At 46.9% G+C, this 19,482-nt stretch overlaps 3 protein-coding genes across 3 annotated transcripts in view; 2 read left to right on the top strand and 1 right to left on the bottom strand.

Moving 5' to 3' along the window:
* The first annotated feature begins 3,422 nt into the window (after window positions 1-3,422).
* pip4k2ca (phosphatidylinositol-5-phosphate 4-kinase, type II, gamma a) lies at window positions 3,423-9,503 on the top strand. The gene is made up of 10 exons (XM_069526640.1): window positions 3,423-3,897; window positions 4,414-4,511; window positions 4,889-4,985; window positions 5,185-5,331; window positions 6,369-6,515; window positions 6,666-6,704; window positions 6,813-6,926; window positions 7,118-7,382; window positions 7,479-7,582; window positions 7,706-9,503. Exons 1-10 carry the CDS (start codon window positions 3,739-3,741, stop codon window positions 7,784-7,786), a joined length of 1,251 nt encoding a protein of 416 aa, XP_069382741.1. The 5' UTR covers window positions 3,423-3,738; the 3' UTR covers window positions 7,787-9,503.
* A 2,063-nt stretch (window positions 9,504-11,566) lies between these two features.
* Window positions 11,567-14,380, top strand: gpr182 (G protein-coupled receptor 182). Its single transcript, XM_069526641.1, has 2 exons — window positions 11,567-11,747; window positions 12,857-14,380. Exon 2 carries the CDS (start codon window positions 12,860-12,862, stop codon window positions 13,952-13,954), a length of 1,095 nt encoding a protein of 364 aa, XP_069382742.1. The 5' UTR covers window positions 11,567-11,747; window positions 12,857-12,859; the 3' UTR covers window positions 13,955-14,380.
* Window positions 14,381-15,386: 1,006 nt separating this feature from the next.
* LOC109644682 (zinc finger and BTB domain-containing protein 39) overlaps window positions 15,387-19,482 on the bottom strand; it is a 5,820-nt gene continuing 1,724 nt past the window's right edge. Inside the window, exons 2-4 of the mRNA XM_069526639.1 lie at window positions 18,373-19,482; window positions 17,331-17,699; window positions 15,387-17,220 (exon numbers count right to left, since the gene is read on the bottom strand). The exon at window positions 18,373-19,482 is cut by the window's right edge and continues 180 nt beyond it. Of these exons, the coding sequence (XP_069382740.1) occupies window positions 16,237-17,220; window positions 17,331-17,699; window positions 18,373-19,482 (2,463 nt within the window). The 3' untranslated portion in view covers window positions 15,387-16,236. The remainder of the gene's footprint in view (window positions 17,221-17,330; window positions 17,700-18,372) is intronic.

Here is a 19,482-nt window from a genome sequence, read left to right as displayed (position 1 = left end):
GTTATTAGAGGCTAAACAGAGTCAAACGTCATGATTGACAGCTGAGACCGACTCACGATTGGTCGAGTGCCGAGGCTCCACCCCTACATTGATTCCTCTCGGACTCTGACTCCTACGGCACAAGATGGCAGCGCTCGTCTCCGGGGTACTTGGGCTATTCACAATCCTTGACTACAGAGTGGAATAGAATAGAATGTCTCTTCGCCGACCAAACACAAGACAGAATTCAAACAAGCAATTAGAAAAACATTAAATAAATGAGTTCACGTCTATAAGTGGGTGAATCTCTTGGTCACGTTGTCGAGTTAAGGATATTGATGACACTTCTTAAATACTTTTTGAGATGACGGACTCTATAGCGCCTCCCGGAGCTCAAAGGCTCCAACTGGCTGGAGAGAGGATGGGAGTTGTCTGCCAGGATAAAGAGTTTAACCAGCGGCTTCTGGGGGTTTGTCTACCGATTTGTTTGCCAAACATCCCTTGAGGAGTTTATTCGTAGATCTCCAGTCGAGTGAAACTGTCTCTGTGTTCACATCTTGTTTTGTGCAGATTATTAGTTATTTTGTCTCGGGCCTCGTTGATTTGTAGCTGGTGAACACGACACCGTGTCTGAAGAGGCCGCAGTGTGAGCCAGATAGGCAGCGTCACCCGGAGGCTCTCGTCTCGTAAACACAGTGATGGCTGAAGGTCTTGGCGAGCGACCGTCACCACCTCCTCCGACAAAACATCCCAAAAATAATGACTCCAAAGAGTTTTCAGGGTCACAGTTTGTAATTTATTGCAAAACAAACGTAGTGAGGAAAAGGAAACGCAGGAGTCCGTGTTGCTGAGACTCTCACTGAGGATGAGGATGAGGCAGACACCGTCGCTGACCTCACCCTCAGGTGTCACGCTCGCCGTCCTTATAGATTTTACTTGAATTTAAATCAACGAAAACACGACTCTGACACAAACTGTAAAGATTCATAAGAAGAGATGCACATGATGGTGCTGAGGATGAAAACCACTGGAGGACGAGTCCCTGCACTGTCACTTCTGAAGGGAACCTCATTCAGCAGAAAGAAAATGAAGAAAAGTATCCGAGCGCCTCTGAATCATACGAACATTATTACTGGAGTGAAGGGGCCTCAGCTCCACAGCCTGATCCTCACATCCATTTACTGAAATGACACATTAGAGCACATTAGAGTCATGCTGCTTTTCTGCCATTACCCGGCACATAAAGGATCATTTTCTCCCCCGTCTCCACACGGGGACTCAATACATGACTGTTTCCAAGGTAACAGCATAGAATATCCCATTGTCAATGCATAATATGAAACGAAGGCCTTGCAGAAAATGAAGGAGGAAGCATGATCCTTTGTGGCATCACACCACCACATGTCCTACTTCTCTATCTAGGCTGCGTTTGCTCTGCCGTGACTCTGTTCTGTGCATCGAGCGGATGAAGACGTCTGTTTTGTGAAACTCAGTTTAAACTATGATGTGAGAAAAATGTTCATATTCCACAACACAGCGTTCAGAGAGTCTCGGATGCAGCTGCAGAGTTGAAACCAAGGATCCTGCATTGATTTGTTCCTGTTTTTACATTCTGGTCTTTTCGTTTGTTCATCACGTGTCAACATGAAGTTAAGATTTAGCCGTGGGTTGAAATTTAAAGAGTTTAGTGTTGGGGGCTGTGGCACGTTGGTAATAAAAGATAAAGACGAGTCCAGTGGGAAAGTTAATGAAGTTCTCAGTTATGTCAGCGGGTAGAGCGGGTTGTCCTCTGACCGGAGAGTCAGCGGTTCAATCCCAGTCTTCCTCATTCCACATGCTGAAGTGTCCTTGGGCAAGATACTGAACCCCGTGCTGGGCTGCATAGAGATGCACTGTGTGAATGTGTGTGTGTGTGTGAATGTGTGTGTGAATTTATCCCTCATCTGGACGCTCGTCCTTTGAGGGACAGTTTGACAGTGTGTCACAGTCCAACTCATTTACACTTCAAACTTTACTCTGCTGCTTTAATGTTGATCTTTACTTTTTTTCTCTCTCATTTCATGGACGTGCAACAACAAATGATCAGTGTCTGTTTCTGAACTGAAACATGTGAAGCTCGGTGTCTGCAGGACCCTCGTGCTGTGGCTTCACTTAAACCTGAGGCTGACACTTTGCTTTGGGGTCTTTCTGCCCCCTAGAGGTTAAACATCTCTATAATACAAGCTGATGTGAAACAGCTCCTGTGTATGAGTTACATTTTCAACTTTACTCATTTCATTCCAGCAACATCTGAAAAACATAAAGAGGAACGACGCAGCTTGTCTCAGGATCTATGTTCACATAAACAGTTAAAAGAAATGCAGATTTAAGATAAATCTTATTATCTTATTATCTTCTGTAGCTTTTGATAAAAGCAGCAGTTTTAAAGGGCAGAACAAGTGCCTGAATTTAAATAATTGTAATAAAAAAGCATAATAATAGCTATGATAAATACTATGGTAAATGAAGCTTTATTAATGTAAATATTTTGTGTGAGGTCAAAGCCCGAAGCGAGTGATTTAATCTGTGTCAGATAATAATTCATTAACTTTCCCACGACCTCGTCTTTATCTTTCATAACAAATGTTCCACTGCCCTTCAGCGGTGGAACGAGGGTGAAAATCCTCGACCAAAGTAGAAGCAGTAGTTCACGCATTCAAATCGACAACTTTCAGAAAAATGAAAAGTGCAAAAGAAAATCTTTTAATCTCCAAATCTGAATTTCTTTAACAACTTAAGACCTGTGCACAGTAGTTCACGGTTTGAATAACAGATTCAATAATAATCATAATAATAACAATAATAGGCAGTCTTTTTTTTAACCTCCAAAAATGATTAGCTACTGTATAATTTAAAATCATCAGCTTCCATGCCTGCAAGGTTGTTTTTATTCGTTCATTCTTCTTATTTGACTTTATTCAAATCATCAACAAAATATAAAGGGAACAAAACAAACTAAAATAATAATATTCGTGTTCATATATTCTTAATATATTAATTTTGAAGCAAAAACTTATGTTAATCATCTGAAGTTATTCAGTAAAGACGGAAACAAAGACAAACAAAAAAAAAACTTATTTTGTTTATATGTATTTTAAACATATTTAGCATCATGACAGTATTGAAATAAAGAGTGTGAAGAGTCAGTCTTTGGTAGAACTGATCACAATCTGTGAAACTTTGAAACTGACTAGAAGTAGAAAGAAGTAGAAAGAAGTAGAAAGAAGTACAAAGAAGTACTTGACGCTGAGGGACGGTTTGGAACAAGTTTTTCAAGTTTTAGAAAGACATCTGATATTTCCCACCGTGGATCCCGTCGTGAACGCCACATAAACCTGCGATGCCCCACCCTCTGAGGTCACCTGACGCGGCATCGTGGCTGCGATTGGCCGCTGTCAGCTGTCAGTCAACAGACCCAGCACGTGGTTTATAAAAACACGGAGGGCTCGCGGCGGAGACGTTCAGAACCAACATGGTGAACACAGCGTCCGTCTGGGGTCCGGCTCCGCAGCGCAACCGCTGATCCGAGGACCGTGTGACTCAGCGGGAGATTGAACCGGCGACCCCTGGGTGTCGGTGCGAGAGAGACCCGGGCGGGGGAAGGAGCGGCGAGCAACCGGGCGCGTAGCTCCGTGAAGGCGGCGCGCCGGAGGAGGAGGAAGTGTCCCCGCCTGCTCCACAGCCTCTCCGCAGCGGGCGATCGCAGCCTTGTCCGCGGCCATGGCTGCTCTCGGGAACTCGGGGCCCGCCTCCAGCCCGATGGTGATCCTGGCTCCGAAGACCAAGACGAAGAAGAAGCACTTCGTGCAGCAGAAGGTGAAGGTGTTCCGGGCCAGCGACCCGGTGCTCAGCGTCTTCATGTGGGGCGTCAACCACTCGGTGAGTCGCCGAGCTAACACCGGGCTAACGTTAGCTAGCGCAGTTAGCAGCAGCAGCAGCAGCAGCAGCAGCAGCAGCTCAGCGGGGAGGTGAGGGTGTTTACACCGAATACCTGCGGCTCTGCGGGGGCCTTGGTCGGATCAGTGTCCCGGCACGGGGGGCCACAGACCCCCCGGAGGCCGCCAGGCTCACCACTGTGTTCAATGAGCTTCTTAATCACGGAAACAATCATTGCATTGATAAACATGAATATTATAAAACAGTAATATTCACGTTGGACGTGATGAAGAGGAACCTGTGAAACAATGCTTGTTGTTGTTGTTGTTGTTGTTGTTGTTGTTGTGATCACTTGTTGGAAAGTTGTTTTGTTGATGGTGAATAATCATTGTTTTATAAACATAAATGTTTTCTTAAACGTCTGCAGGTGATCAGTTAAAAATGATTGTTAATGAACAGACGAGCAGCTGAATCTGTCCCCTGAGAAGCAGGAGCCATGAAAGTGTTTTCTCTCTGCAGATCAATGATCTCAACCAGGTGCCTGTTCCTGTCATGCTTCTTCCTGACGACTTCAAAGCCAACACCAAAATCAAAGTCAACAACCACCTCTTCAACAAGTAAGATGTTCCACCGAGTTCATGGAAGAAGCGGCGCTGGTTGAGTTATAAATAAAAAAAAAATACTTGTTTCACTGCCTCTGGTGCTCTCAGAACTTGTTACCAAACAATATTAAATAATAATCAGCTCCGATTGGACGGGTCTTCATTGTTTTAGCTGCGGACGTCCTGCAGGTGTTTGAATGTGTGTGTCCAGGGATGCGTGATGCAGGAGTGGAACTTCTCTCTACTCTCCCCCCTGCTGTTGAACATGTTTGAATTTTTAAGACTTTTCTCTCAGAGTGTGAACCGTTTGATTGTTTGTGTGGCGGCACAGAAAATGTTGCATCAGCCAACTCCTCCTTCTCCTCACTCTCCCGCCTTCTCTCCCTTTGCAGAGAAAACCTTCCGGGACATTTCAAATTCAAGGAGTACTGTCCTCAGGTCTTCCGAAATCTAAGGGAGCGGTTTGGTATTGAGGATCTGGACTATCAGGTGTGTGATGTACTGATGAACTGCTCAGTGCGTAGACCAACTTATGTTTTCAATCTCCCTTCAGTGGTTGTAAATAACTATAGGAGCTCATTTTCCTTAATAATGCCGATTCTTAACGTTAGTGTACAATTGTTTTTAAATGAATCTGATTTTAATATGAAGACGTTTCTCTACTAATCCGTGTGTTTGTGACGCCCAGGTGTCGTTGACTCGCAGCCCCCCATCGAGGAGCGTAGACGACCAAGAGGGTCTGCTCCTCAACTCCTACGACCGAACGCTGGTCGTCAAGCAAATCTCCAGTGAGGACGTCGCAGACATGCACAGCATCCTGTCCGAGTATCACCAGGTGAGGTGTGCATGACGGAACGATAAGTCTGGTGCTGTTTCTTATTAGCTGCTTTCAGACCTGCACTGAAACCCCCTGTTTTGCACCCAAGGCCGAAACTAAGAAAAACCCAAGCGGATACAAATACCTCCGGATGAAAAAGAGAAGCCGTACACGTAGAAGATGCTTAGAAAGACGAGAGTCAAGAGCTTCTGGTGATAAGAGTCTGTCGAACATGTGACCTCACAGCTAAATCTTTATGTTACACCCTGCCTCCGCCTGCTGCACCACCCCTCACCTGAACGCTCTGGAGAATCTCCAGGATTCTCTGGACCTCCCTGTGGGTGAAATGTTGCAGCACCACCGAGCGCAGACGACGGCGCAACCACTCTTTTTGTTTACAGGTGTTCATATCTACACGTCTCTGTTCATGTCAACAGTCGCACACGTGTGTAGCAGAGGTGACACAGTTTCACCTGTTTTATTTGGTTTTATGACACATTTGCCGCCCAGACCTGTGTCACTGTTCACTCTGAGTCAGGCGGATTCCTCAGAAAAGTGGCTCTCACTTCAGGCTGCAAAAGTCACTGAGTAAACTTTTGGCTGCTCTGAGCTGTGAGAGGAATGTGTGGCCTGTGGTTACACAGCCTACACGGAGCTGAGAGGGAGTCGAGGAAAATGGAAGCTCTGTTTCACAGCGTTTTCTCTTTTGTGTATTTATTTAGTTGAATGAACTCATTGTTGTCGGAGCGACTTCATAGATCAAGACAGTTTGCAGGTTACACTGGCTTCTTTAGTTTTCAACATCCTGCTCGTCCAGCCTGTTTCAGGGGACACTGAATGAGGCCAGTCTGAAGTGAGAGTCTATTTTAACTTCTGAGTGCGACTAAACAGTCTAACCTGGATAGACTCACTAATTGATTTATATTCTACGTGACCTTTAGATGCGGCGCTCGATACGAGGACCTGTGAATGAGTCGTATTCTCTTATTTGTATTTTATTCTTTTTAGAATGCACATCGACAATAAAGCACTTCTCTGTGGTTCCCTCCCTGCAGCACATCGTCAAGTGTCATGGCAGCACCCTGCTGCCACAGTTCCTGGGCATGTACCGGGTGGGCGTGGACAGCGAGGAGACGTACCTGATCGTCATGAGGAACATGTTCAGCCACAGACTGGTGGTGCACAGGAAGTACGACCTGAAGGTGAGAGGAGGAGTCTGAGCTTTATTTGTATTTTTTTTTATTATATCCTGATTTTATTGTGTTTTATTTGATTCACTCCCTTGACTTCGACTTTGTACTGTTTGTATGTGAAGTGTATGAGCCATGATTTTCACAGCTTTGTTCCTGCAGGGCTCTCTGGTGGCTCGTGAAGCAAGTGACAAAGAAAGGGTGAATTCAAACATCTCTCCTACTATCATTTTATCTGACAATGATCTGTGCAGCCGCCTCCTCTTTATTTAAAAACGTCCTGCTGAAGACAACGTGCTTGTGTCTCAGGGTAAAGAGCTTCCTACCTTCAAGGACATGGACTTCAGGAACAACATGCAGAAAGTTTACGTGACCGAAGAGCAGAAGGAGAAGTTCATGGAGAAGCTGAACAGAGACGTGGAGGTGGGTGACTTGTTTCAATGCATTCCTGTTGCAAAAATCAACCACATGGTGGCGCCATCTGCACAGTAGGGCTGCCCAAACTATTGACTCTACTCAGCATTAGTCCCACGAGGTCCTGACAGTTTGAAACACACAAAAAAAGGATTGTTTCATCTCTATATTAACAAACAACCATTTCCTAATGTCCTCAGTTTCTGGTGAAGCTGAAGATCATGGACTACAGTCTGCTCCTCGGCATCCACGATGTGGGCCGAACTGAACGGGAGGAGGAGGAGGGTGAGGAGGTTTCCAACGAGGAAGAACCGGACGCGGAGAACGGCCTGGCGATGGGCCCCACGGTGGGATCCTATGGTACTTCTCCAGAGGGAATCGCTGGTTACATGTCCTCCTGCAAACCTCTGGGGCCCGGAGAGTTCGACCCGTATGTGGACGTGTACGCGATCGGGAGCTGCGCAGGTGAGCAGGTGTTGAATAGTGTGGAGCATGATGATGATGATGATGATGATGATATCGTTATCATCATATCGTTCGAATAACGCTGACTGTTTTCAGGAGCTCCTCAGAGGGAGGTTTACTTCATGGGCCTGATCGATGTCCTCACTCAGTACGACACCAAGAAGAAAGCTGCTCATGCTGCGAAAACCGTCAAACACGGGGTGAGTCACACGGGGGAGAGACGCAGTCAGCTGTTCAGAGCGTTTGTTGCTGTTTGCGAAATGTACGATGTGTTGGCGTATACGTGACGATGGTGAACTCTTGTTTCTTCTTCTCTGTTGCAGGCCGGGGCTGAGATCTCCACTGTCCACCCTGAGCAGTACGCCAAACGATTTCGCGACTTCATCTCAAACATTTTCGCGTAATGGTGATGGAGCGCCGCCACGGACTGATCCCGCTAAAAGTCAATTTAGCTTAAAAAAAAAAACGAGGATCATAATTCAGATTTAACGATCTGAGGCGCGACTACAAATATCTGTTGCAGCGATATAATGTACGACTTCTGATGCATATATTTATTTTTAAGATTTAAAAATGCATTTCTTATTAATGTTAAGCACTCTTAAATGGAAGCGAGGGTACTTGGAAACAAACTGCTGTTGATTAGTGTTCAGACAACTTCGGTGACGGATCAAATATCAGTGTAATTACTTTTTCACTTTGCTCTGGTTCTCGAGGACGAACTAAATTTAAATGAGACAGGTATTCAGTCTCTTGTTGGAAGAGAAGATTAAATTAAATATGAAGCCGGAACAGTTTATTCTCGTTTGTCCTCAGACGTTGCCCGGACTCTGCCGTGTGAAACCATGTGTAGCACGGCTAACGTCTTCCAGAAGAACGCTCTCGTTCCCACATTTAAACGGAGTTTTCATTGGCCGACTTCTCGCTCCATCATTAAGCTCAGTGTCAAACCGCTCTAAACACTCCTTTAACTAGTTCTGTTCTCACATCACCTGGATGTTAATGATCTTCTCCTCTAACTCAGCCAAAAAAGTCCCGACACGTCAAACTGTTACTTTAAATCGTAGAATAATCTTTGACAGAGATGGTGTTTAAAAAATAAGTGTAGTGTAGATGACGGGCCATGTGAATGTTGAGAGTGCCAAACGTGTGGGATCAAAGCTTTATCAAAGCAGGATTTGCACTTTTATTAAGTTGAAACCGACTCTGGTGGCGTAGAACTTCAATAAAACACGATTTGAATTGATCGAATTCTGTTTTCCACCAAACCCTCGACTGGATTTCTAATAAATTGTTCAGTAACGGTGAGATCCCGTTTAGACCTGCTGTTAACATCTGTCCTCACCTCAGCTGACGTCTCTGACTCTCCACAATTAAAATGTGTTTTTATGGTTCTCAAATATATTTGAGAACACATAGCATGTCAAGACAAATTTGTTCTGCCTTGATTTTTAGAAAAGGTGACACATCTGTAAACTGGGTCAAAACAACGGGACTTGGTTTTAATAAACTTTATTTGCATCAGCAGCAGGAAGTGAGATCTGGTGATCATGTTAATATCAGGTCTGAACCGGGTCGAAGTGTTTCGGTGTTGGAAAAGGAAATATATCTTATTTTTTAGCCTGTAATCATTTTCCCGGCTCTGCTTCTTTTATCGGGCTCAGCCTCGGGAGCGTCTGAGCTGGATCGGTCCCGACGTTTTAAATGAAACGTGTGTTGACGCTTCCTGAAAATGAGCCCATTCATCATTCTCCCTCTTCTTCCTCCTGAACACGGCGTTGTTTTGCGCGTTGAAATGGAAAATGTATGCTAATGTGAATCATTGTCATAGGATAAGATTTAGAAAAAAGAGGCATAGGAATAGAAGCAGGAAGTGTTGTGTGCGTGTGTGTGTGTGTAGTGTAACGATGTAGTGCTAACCAGGGTACTGTGTTAAATGCTTTGACGGTAACACTACATGTCAGTAGCGTGTGCAGTTCCCCTTAACACAGTGAGATGATGCAGCATTCCAGCACTAGTGAGGCAGCGTAGAGACACTGACGCCTCGTCTACTCCCTGATTGCACATGTTGTATTTTTGCAAATCAGCTTTTGGACCAAAATATATTTTATGATGAATTTCTGAGAAGTGTTTGACTCATTATTTAGGAAGTGTTTTTTTTTTTTTTTCATTTCTTCAACTTCACTTGGACTCAAAAGAGGAACGGATTCGACTTTGATGATCAAAGTTCTCACACACAACCTCATGTGCTTGTAAACGGGATCCAACAGGAACATCCACAGGGAATTCAAAATTCAACATTCAGTAGCACTCAAGAATCACCTGATTAGAAAGTAGAGGTCAAAGGTCAAGGGAATAAATTCAAATTTGGCACAAATGTTCACTTAGACTGACGGGTTGATTTATTAGATCCGGCTGGTTAAACATGAAAATGTTTTCATGTGATTATTTTCTACAGCCCCAGTGTTTATCTTTGTCTTTAAAAAGGACGATGCACATTAATCAACATGATTCCTGCATATAAATGTGCTCGATCTAGCTTCACAGGTTGGTGGTGAATTCATACAAATAACAAATGTGCATAAAAACACAAATGACCAGTAAAAACAACGTGATGTTGGCACTGACTGGATTCTCTTGGAAGTTGGTGTCAAATAATTCGGTGACGCTTGAATTTCTGAGCAAGAGAGAAGCTGTGGGGTCCATCTCTAGATTACAGCACTGTGTGGGTCAGGGGCTGATTTGTATCCCACGCTTTGTTTCTGCTGACTTCTTCCTTCCTGTTTCATCCGAAGAGACAGAAGTTGCTGACTCCTGAGTCTGCTGCTAACCGAAGGGTTCCCGGACAATGGGATGGACACAGGATGAGACAGAAGCAGGGATAAGTGTTGATGAGCTACAAACTGCGGACAGGCCACCAAGGCCGGAGGAACACAGTGTGCAGTGTGAAAACGTGGCCAACACAAACGTCCCTGCACCTTTGTCGTGACCTCTGTGTGAGGAGTTACTCAACAGCAGCAGGACAGAAAATGCTGGATGACTCAAAACGTCTCGCAGCTTAATGTTGACAAGACGGAGGTTATGACTCTCGGCCCTGACACATGCACTACACCCACATCTTCATGCACCTGCGTTTTCTGTCCCTAAACGTTGAGGACGAATGTCAAAATCAGGAAACTCAAAGATCAGCACGAAGTAGAAATCTAGAGATTATCAATACTGCGTTTGTTTCCTCTGGTTTGGATTATTGCAATTCTCTCTTCACCTGCCTGAGCTCGTCCAAGCACTTTATAACTGATGTGTAACAAAGGTGTTATTGAATAGTTTCTCATCAGTATCACTTGTTTTTCTATTTGCCACCTTTAAAGAAACCCAGTTGAATATCTGCTCATGTCTCCGTTAGATAGAACCACACATGCAATAATGTGACGCTGAGGATGTGTGCACGTCCAGGTTAAAGAGCCTCTTTCCTTACCGAGCGTCCCTCGTCCGCCTTCACTCACCGTGGATCAGGGGAGCTTCCTGGTATTGTCCTCTGCTATGTGCTGCATGTTTTCACTGTCTCTCTGTACCATCCTCACACACAGGACCATGGAGGTACTTCATTCAAACTGCGTTCATCTCCCTCTGGATCTAAAATACTGAATCCCAGAATCAGTGTTTCTTAAGAATCCTCTTGAAACGAATGCGACCGACGACACAGACATTTCCTCATTTACAGAAGAGGCAATTTCCTCGAAATCTGTTCTTTCTTTAGAACAGATTTTGAGGAAATTGCCTCTTCGGTTTCTTCAAAGTCCTGATATTCACTGTGCAGCCGGTGTCATTCGTTATTTGTGAAATGCTGCACATTCCTCATTTTAACTGAGACAGACAGACTGATCTTCTGATATTCACCATTTAACACGACACGTTTATTCTGAAGGTATTAAGACTTTTTTCTTGTTATATCTCAATTTTTTTTTTGACAATAACTGTCACTGTGTTGTTTTTGTGTCTGTTTTTGATCAGAAATATCGGAAACACTGGAACATTGGATTGAAATGTCTCTGCTACGTCATGGAATCAAACTGTCGTCCTAGCTGTGTGGACGCCCCTGAACTCCCCCACTACTCACTGAGGATGTCCTGTTAGATGTGTGGGTGTGTGTGTTTGTGTGTGTGGGTGTGTGTGTGTGTTTATGAGAAATGGGAGGGTAGAAGCTCCAGGCTGGTTGATGCTCAGATAGTCGTCTACATTAGAGCTCGGAGGAGTCCTCTTGCGTCCACAGGCTTCAAACTCTAAAAACCCTGCAGAAGACAACGAGGCCTCGGGCGGATCCTGCCCCTCTTCATCTTTCAGTACGCTCATCGCCACGACAACGAGGTACGGTTAATTCTCTATTTCCAAAGTTTTTGGAATCTGTCTCTACAGAAGAACAGATCAGATCAGTCTGTTGAGAGATCCCGGGGAGCTCGACCGCATGAAAGAAGTTGTGGGAAAAGTGTTGACTGGGTGGTTGAGGTGCATTGTGGGTATCGGAGACACCAGGGTTTGCACAAGAAAAGTATAAAATAACATATTATAATGTTATGAGGCCAAATCAGTGGATTACTCTTTGAATGACAAATATTCCGTAAATCAGCGAGTATCTTTGATTATAAATCTCTTTCTGTCTGCGGAAGGTTCATCATCTCGTGAACCGTTCATCTTATCGACTTCGTACATTGCTGGTGTATTTTTATTGGCTGAGGGAAGTGCAGAGTTGAACTTGGTGCGATTTGAACACGTGATACGTTTAATATTAATTAAAAAAGACGACCAGTGCTCTGCAGCAGTCTTCAGTCCGTGGACTTGAACTTCTTCTTCGTCCTAAACTTCAGCAGCGGGCGACAGCCGGGTCATTTTGATAACTGGACTCTTTTTATTTCAACATATCGGACTGAGACACATTGAAGTGTGTCACAGGTGCTGATCCCCGTCATGGCAGCGACATTTATAGAATCATTTCCTGTTCGGCAATTTGTCAACGAAATAAAAGCGAGAACGTTTGTTTTGTCGCTGCTGTGATTTTATATCGTGGTGAATTACAGAGCTTTTATTTTGTAATATTTCCAAGACTCTGAAATAGTCAACATGTGATGTATAAATATAAAAAACTTAAAAAAAAATTCAGTTTCATTTGACACTGACGATAAAATCCTTCCTGTAGATAAACCAGGTAGGATGAACACAAAGTTTGAACTTCACTCTGCACCACAGATTGTTTATAAAAATCTCAATAAGAGTTGACGGTAGATTGACGAGGTTAGTTTCCACCTCTGTGACAGTTCAGCCCAGCAGGTCTGCCGCCTCCTGCTCCTCCTCCTCCTCCTCCTCCTCCTCCTGTGTTTCTGTTATACAACGTCTGAAAACATAATCGGATTAACCCACAAAGAAAAATCTAAACTCCAGATATCAAACACTTTTCCTCTTTTATTTGCTTCTCGCCCCAGACCATGACTTTCGAGCACAACCACTCAGAGTCCATGAATGGCACGCCGTGGTTCCTCTTTGACTGCACCATCAATCTGGACGTGGACTACAAGCGCATGGCCCTCTTCCTGCTCTACCTCTTCATCTACATGGTGGGCCTGCTGGAGAACGCGCTGGTCGTGTGGGTGAACTGGAGCCGGCGCCACTCCGCCAACGGGGTTCTCTTCTGCGTCATCAATGTGAGCCTGTCAGACCTGATGGTGATTATGATCCTGCCCGTCTTCATCATGGAGGAGACCATGGACAAGGTTTGGCTGTGGGGCCGCTTCCTCTGCAAGGTCACACACCTCATCTACATGGTCAACTTTTACAGCAGCTCCTTCTTCTTGGCCTGCATGACCCTGGAGCGCTACATGTCCCTGACCAGGCCCTCGTCTCCGGCCATCTTCCCTGTGGTGGGCCGGCGGCGCTGGGTGCTCTGCGGAGGCCTGTGGCTCTTCTCTTTTTTCCTGGCCCTGATCGAGAACGTCCACGTGGACCTTCTGGAGTGGGACGAGCCCGGCTGCTACATGATGCCCGAGCACAACTACATCGAGTGGTTCGTGAGCGTGGCGTTCCTGTGCTTGATCTTCCAGTTCATAGGCCCCGCGGCCGTCATCATCACCTGCAACGTGCTGATTGCTCGAGCGGTTAAAACTGCTCCAGATGTGCAGGGCCGGCGGGACGTGTGGCTGGTGCACGTGTACTCCCTGGTCTTCATCATGTGCTGGCTGCCCTACCACCTGGTGAGGTTCCTGATGATCATCGACAACCTCGACCCCTACCTTTTCAGCTGCAACGGCATAGAGCTCCTCTACTTCTCCTACAGCGTGGTGCAGTGCCTGTCGCTTTTCCATTGCGTCGCCAACCCCATCCTCTACAACTTCCTCAGCCAGAGCTTCCGCAACAACCTGATAAACTCGGTGCTGAAACACATACCCAGAGAGATGACTGTGGGGCAGGTGGGAGCGGGAAACCAGGCAGGTGCTACCAACGGGGAAGGCGGCGGCGGCGGCGGTCCGGGGAGGCAGCGCAAGTTGAGTAACGTCAGCACAAGCCAGTCTGATGTGGGATCGTAAGAGAGGAGCTGAGGATGTAGAGTCAAGAACAGAACTAGACCAAGTCTCTGAAAACCAGAGGCATCATCTCACTCTGGTCACAGACTCAGACATTTGTTACACAACAGACGAGTTCACTTTCCTCTTATAATCCACTTCCTGTTTTTTTTCATCATGTACCTGATCAGTTTTTAAAAAGGAGGAAGCAGGAAATGATTGATGTCTTTTTTTTTTTTTTTTCCTCAAAGCTGCTTCTGTCCCACAGGAAAACATGGCGGCACCAGGAATGTGTTTGTAAACCAGCCTGTCGAATGAGAGCCGTCCTCATGTTAACATCTCCGAGGACCAGTGTCTCATTTTAATAGCACACGAAGGAGAAATGTTTCTGTGTCCGGCTGTTGTTGTCTTTGAGTTCTGTTCAAATGCAATAAAACTCCCTTCAACACTGTTTGTATCCATCTGAGCTGGAAAACCTGAGCGGCATCTTCAGGGTTTCTGCAGGTTGAAGTTAAATTTAAATGTTTTTTTCTATGTGAAGGTATGAGGGAATATTACAGTTACACTTCCTGATATTTGAAGATAAAGTAGAGGATGACACAACATTGACTCTCAAGAGAGACAGTAGTTTTCTTCACCAGTAGTTGTAATTGTTATTAGTTCCATGTTTGTAGTTTTATTACAGGATGTTAATACTGAGAAAGTACTATGACACAGAGAGAAGCTAAACACGACGCCGCCAAAATATTTATCTGATAAGAACATGAAGGAGGTTGTCCTAAATTGATATTAACATAATTAAAACCTACCTTAATGTATTTAATATGAGATGTACCTGCTGAGGAAATGTGCAATCAACACAGCAGCACATGGGGAAAATGTAGAAATAAAATATATTATACACAAGAACATCTTAAATATGAAAATATATACACAAGCCTGTTTTTCTAAATCTGCAATAAAAAGACGGGTTGAATAGCTGAAATACACAATACGTGCAGCAGCCTTTCTCCATCAGTAATGTTTGACTGTGAGTTTAGCTCAGTTTGTAAAAGACTCTTTAAGGTAAAGTTCAGATGTTTGAATTTGAGACGTTTGCAGAAACCCTGATGTTTTACTTTGTCAACCTGACGTCGGAGCAGCGAAAACGATTTGGGAGCTTTACATGTTTATTTTACTGAGTTTGCTGTTCTCTGATTACATTTACTTCCATTTCTGTTTCCATCTGGAATGTGTCACATTCAACGTTTTGAACGATAAGAAGGCAGGCAGAGGAAAAGGGTCCACGGACGGCACAATGGCAGGAAGAGAAACAGGCTTTGAAAAGGGCAAAGGTCACGGGCCCCTGGAAACAGGAGGTTCACAATTCTAGATTTCTGCAAGTTAATCACTGAAATTCTGATGATGGGTGTTTTTTTGTGTCGTGGGGCATCGGAACAGGTCAAAACAAATCATCTAAAGGGGAGCAACAGTCCTACAGGCATTTATTATAAAAGAAAAACATTAAAAAAAATAGCACTGTCATCATAAATATGAGGTAAGACACAAATATCGTGTAATGGGCACTTAAATATCCACAACACGGAACACACACACGTGAATACAACACGTGACTAAATGTCATTTCCTGATTGATAAAGATCTGATTATAATCAGCATCTAAACAAACAAACATGTTCCAACGACAGATTAAATTCTCTAGGTTGTAAGTTTTTGCTCTGTGAAGTGAAAACATGAAACTTTAAAAGATTTAAAAAATCTGTGTGTGAAACTGTAAATATATTATAGGAAAATAATTTCTGTGCTACAACGAGTCGCTACTTTAATAATGAACTATCCATCACTGACATCACAAACTGGTCCTGATATAAAGACACAGACGTGTTTGGATTTAACATCAGAAGACGACTGCAGCACAGTCAACACAGACGTACGTTCTTTCACTGACACGCAGGACACGCTGCCACCAAGTGGCTGTTTGAGACACTGGACCTCGAACAGGTTGTCCAGTGAGCAGCACGTGACTCGGAACATGTCCACTACATTCTATGTCTAAGCAGAAATTCCAAATATTTTCAATATTTATTTATATTTGTGGGTTTCGGACTTCTGACATTTTAAGATGCCTCATCGAGCTCTGAACAACTGTGACAGATTTTCACGAGCTATTGAGATTTTATCTAAACGTTAAGAAATCATGATTAGTTACTGTAATCTGCAGTATGTGGTCCACGGCAACCAGACACAGGGTCAGTGTCAGAGGGACAAGGGACGAGGACGGACGCACCCGGCCGACACCGGGCCGATCAGGTGTCCACAGTGGGCAGCGGTTCTTTCGAGTGATCATTGTACATGAAGGTCTGCTCGATGTTGAAGTCCGGCGGCAGGTGGTCCTTGTGCAGCTCCATGTGTGACGACACCAGCTTCAGTGTGGAGAAGTAAAGGCCGCAGACGGTGCAGCGGTACATGAGAGCGCCGGCGTGCGTCTTCAGGTGGCAGATCATGGTGGAGCGGCCTCTGAAGAAACGCAGACACACTTTGCACTGGTAGGGCTTTTCACCGGTGTGGATGCGGAGGTGGTAGGTGAACTCCCCCGAGTGGGCGAACCGTTTCCCGCAGTAGCGGCACCGGTACCATTTCCCCCGAACCGCCGCCGCTCCGACTCCTCCGTCCTGCCCCGAGATCCCGTTGGGCAGGAGCCCAGAGGACAAGCTATGGACTGGCGCCTGAAAATACTTGTCTGGCATGCTGAAGCCCATTCCCAGGCCCAGACCCAGGTTGCTCACTTTAACGAGGCCACTGACGTCCCGTGGAGAAGAGGCGGAGCAGGAAGATGGAGGACAGTCCAGAGACTGCTCCGCTTTACGTTTGCCCAACCAGCTTTGGCTCCCTGCACCTCCACCGCTCCCCGGGGACTCGTTGGTGTGCACGCTGAGGTGATACTGGAAAGCAGACGCTGAGCGGAAAGTCTGCGGGCAGAGGAAGCAGTGCAGCTCCTCCACGCCCGCCATGCCTCCCGCCCCGACTTCATCCTCCCTGACTCTGTAAGTCCTCAGCGCCAATCGCTCCCTCTCCTTGGCTGCGGCCTCCTCCGCATGTGCAGTCATGTGTCTGTCCAGGAGGAGACGCTCTACGAAGCAGCGGCCGCAGTGCGGGCAGGTGAAGACGGGCAGTGAGAGGTGGGAGAGGGTGTGCCACAGCAGGGAGCACAGGGAGAGCTGAGGGAGGTGACACACTCCACAGCTCAGACTCTGAGGACACACGTGGTTCAGCAGGTGATCTTTGACGGTCTGACGGAGGGGAGACAGAGACACGAGGAGTAAACTAGTTAAACAAAACACACTATAATGTCTCTCAGTGAATCTGCTTTACATCGTGTTCCACATTAATGTCCACTAACCTGGAAGTCCTTGCTGAGGGTTTTGGTGCACACGGCACACTGCAGCTCGGAGCTCAGGCCCTGGCCGCCGCCGCTGCTGCTGGTGAGCGCCTCCTGTGGTATTGTGTAACCCGACGATTCCTGGTGGTGGTGACGCAGCAGTTTGCTCTGGCTGCAGAACTGCAGGTGGCACATGTCGCAGGTGAACAGCTGCACCCCAACGTGGGAGAGCGAGTGGGCGACGCCGACGGCACGGTCCGGGAACGAGGCCCCGCACACCCTGCAGAGCCCCAGCTCCGTCAGGTGGGTGTCTGCGTGTCGTCTGATGGCGGCCGGGTCCGGAGGGAGAGGCACCGCGCAGGCTTTACATGACAGCATGTCTCTTGTCACCTGGAGGAGCGGACAGCGTTACTTCTACTGACGAAACCCCCACGTCACAACCCTGCATGTCATTAACGTAACCTGGAACTGCTCTTTGTCCGCCCTCGCACATCTGGTTTCCCGTTGTGCTTCTGTCTTGTACAGTTTAACTCACACAGTGTTTATTAAACCTGTCTCTTGTAGTCTGTAGTACAAGTACACTGAGTGAAATTACACCAGAGTCAAAGTCTGTGTACACACACACACACACACACGGCAAATAAAGCTGATTCTGATAAGTATTTGACCGCGGCGGCCGTCTCCACTTGTCTGCGCCAGAGTAGACGGACAAAGAGACGTGTGTGATGTTGCCAGACTCTTGGCAAAGACCCAGAATCACAACTTGAGCCTTTTATTGGTGAATTTTCTTTGCGGTCGCCCCATCAGATTACATCGTCACGTAGATAAAACCACCGGACGGATTCTAAAAGTTTAAGTAAGTACCGTTAATTTACACACCAACATTTTTAAACAGAGGGTCCAGGTTTTAAAATATCTGAACTTGATGGGTTCAGCGGTTGGTGATGAATCTTGCTGGCCGCTTGGTGGAGGTGAGATATTCTACTGGAGCGGTTGCTTCTGTTCTACGACTGAGACTTTATAATTTACACCTTTAATCTGAAAATCTTTGTTCAAACATCACCTGGCTGCTTGAGTTGCCTCCGTCTCCGTTCTCCACACACACGAGGTCGTCCTCATCCTCGTCCTCATCCGCCTCCTCCATGAAGTTCTCGTCGTCGCTCAGCTCGATGATCTCACCCGCCAGCTGTCTCCACTGCTCCTCCTCCGTTCCCTCCACTGCTCCGTTACCTCGCAGAGCCGCCTCCCTCTGCTCCTCGCTCTCTCCATCCTCCGCCTCCCTAAACATCAGCCCGCCGTCCCTCTGCAGCTCCACCATCCTGACCTGCAGGCCGCCCAGAGGCTCCCCCGAGGACGACGTCGGGGCGCGGGCCTCCGCTACGAGCTGAGCTGAGGAGTCGGGGAAGGAGCAGGAAACGGAGGGTGCTGGGTTGCTGCTCCGAGGCAGAGAGACGCCTGAGCTCTCAGAAACCATCGGCCCGTCTCTGTTGCCTCGCTCACAGCTGCCTCCTGCCTCCTCCTCCTCCTCCTCCTCCTCCTCCTCCTCCAGCCCCTGCTCCGTCTTCAGCTGGAGCACAGGAGCAGGAGGCAGCAGGGCGTCACTCTGAGTGGAGCTGGTGCTGCCGGTTAAAACATGTTCTCCTGGCAGTTGATGATCCGACGCCATCCGCCCGTAGCCGATATGAGACTGAACATCCTCGGCTTTGAGGTCCAGAGTCAGAGCGGCGGCGTGAACCTCACGGCCGGCCCTGACCGCCCGGGCTTGGAAGAGAGGCGAGGGAGCGGCGGCAGGAGTCGGGGCAGCGGACGAAGACAGAGACGAGCAGGAGGCGGCTGACGAACACACAGACGACGCGGACACAGACGCCGCCGCGTTAACGACGGCCACCGTGGGAGCGGCCGGGTCCAGAGCGAGGTCTCCAGGACTGCTGGGTTTACAGTTCGACGACACGGACGCTTGCAGGTCGGGGAAGATGGCGTGACAGGCCCTGACCAGCTCCCTGACCCCGAGCCTCTCGGCCAGCTCGTACAGGACCCCGACGTCGATGAGGTCGGTCAGGATCTCCCCCGTGTAGACGAACGTCAGCACCTTCTCAAAGTTGGCCGGGGAGACGAACTCCAGCGAGAGGGTGGCGGTGGACGAGGTCGGCGCCCGGGCAAACAGCGTGCAGAA

Source organism: Paralichthys olivaceus, chromosome 6, assembly GCF_024713975.1.
Source record: "Paralichthys olivaceus isolate ysfri-2021 chromosome 6, ASM2471397v2, whole genome shotgun sequence".
Lineage (NCBI taxonomy): Eukaryota > Metazoa > Chordata > Actinopteri > Pleuronectiformes > Paralichthyidae > Paralichthys > Paralichthys olivaceus.
The sequence above is the reverse complement of the archived record's forward strand: the minus strand, read 5'-3'. Positions and strand labels throughout refer to the sequence as shown.

Coding starts and splice junctions, on each gene's coding strand:
- gpr182 (XM_069526641.1), top strand. CDS start 12,860: ATGACTTTCGAGCACAACCACTCAGAGTCCATGAATGGCACGCCGTGG.
- pip4k2ca (XM_069526640.1), top strand. CDS start 3,739: ATGGCTGCTCTCGGGAACTCGGGGCCCGCCTCCAGCCCGATGGTGATC. Junction 4,986..5,184: donor TTGAGGATCTGGACTATCAG/GTGTGTGATGTA, acceptor TGTGACGCCCAG/GTGTCGTTGACTCGCAGCCC. Junction 6,927..7,117: donor AGCTGAACAGAGACGTGGAG/GTGGGTGACTTG, acceptor TAATGTCCTCAG/TTTCTGGTGAAGCTGAAGAT.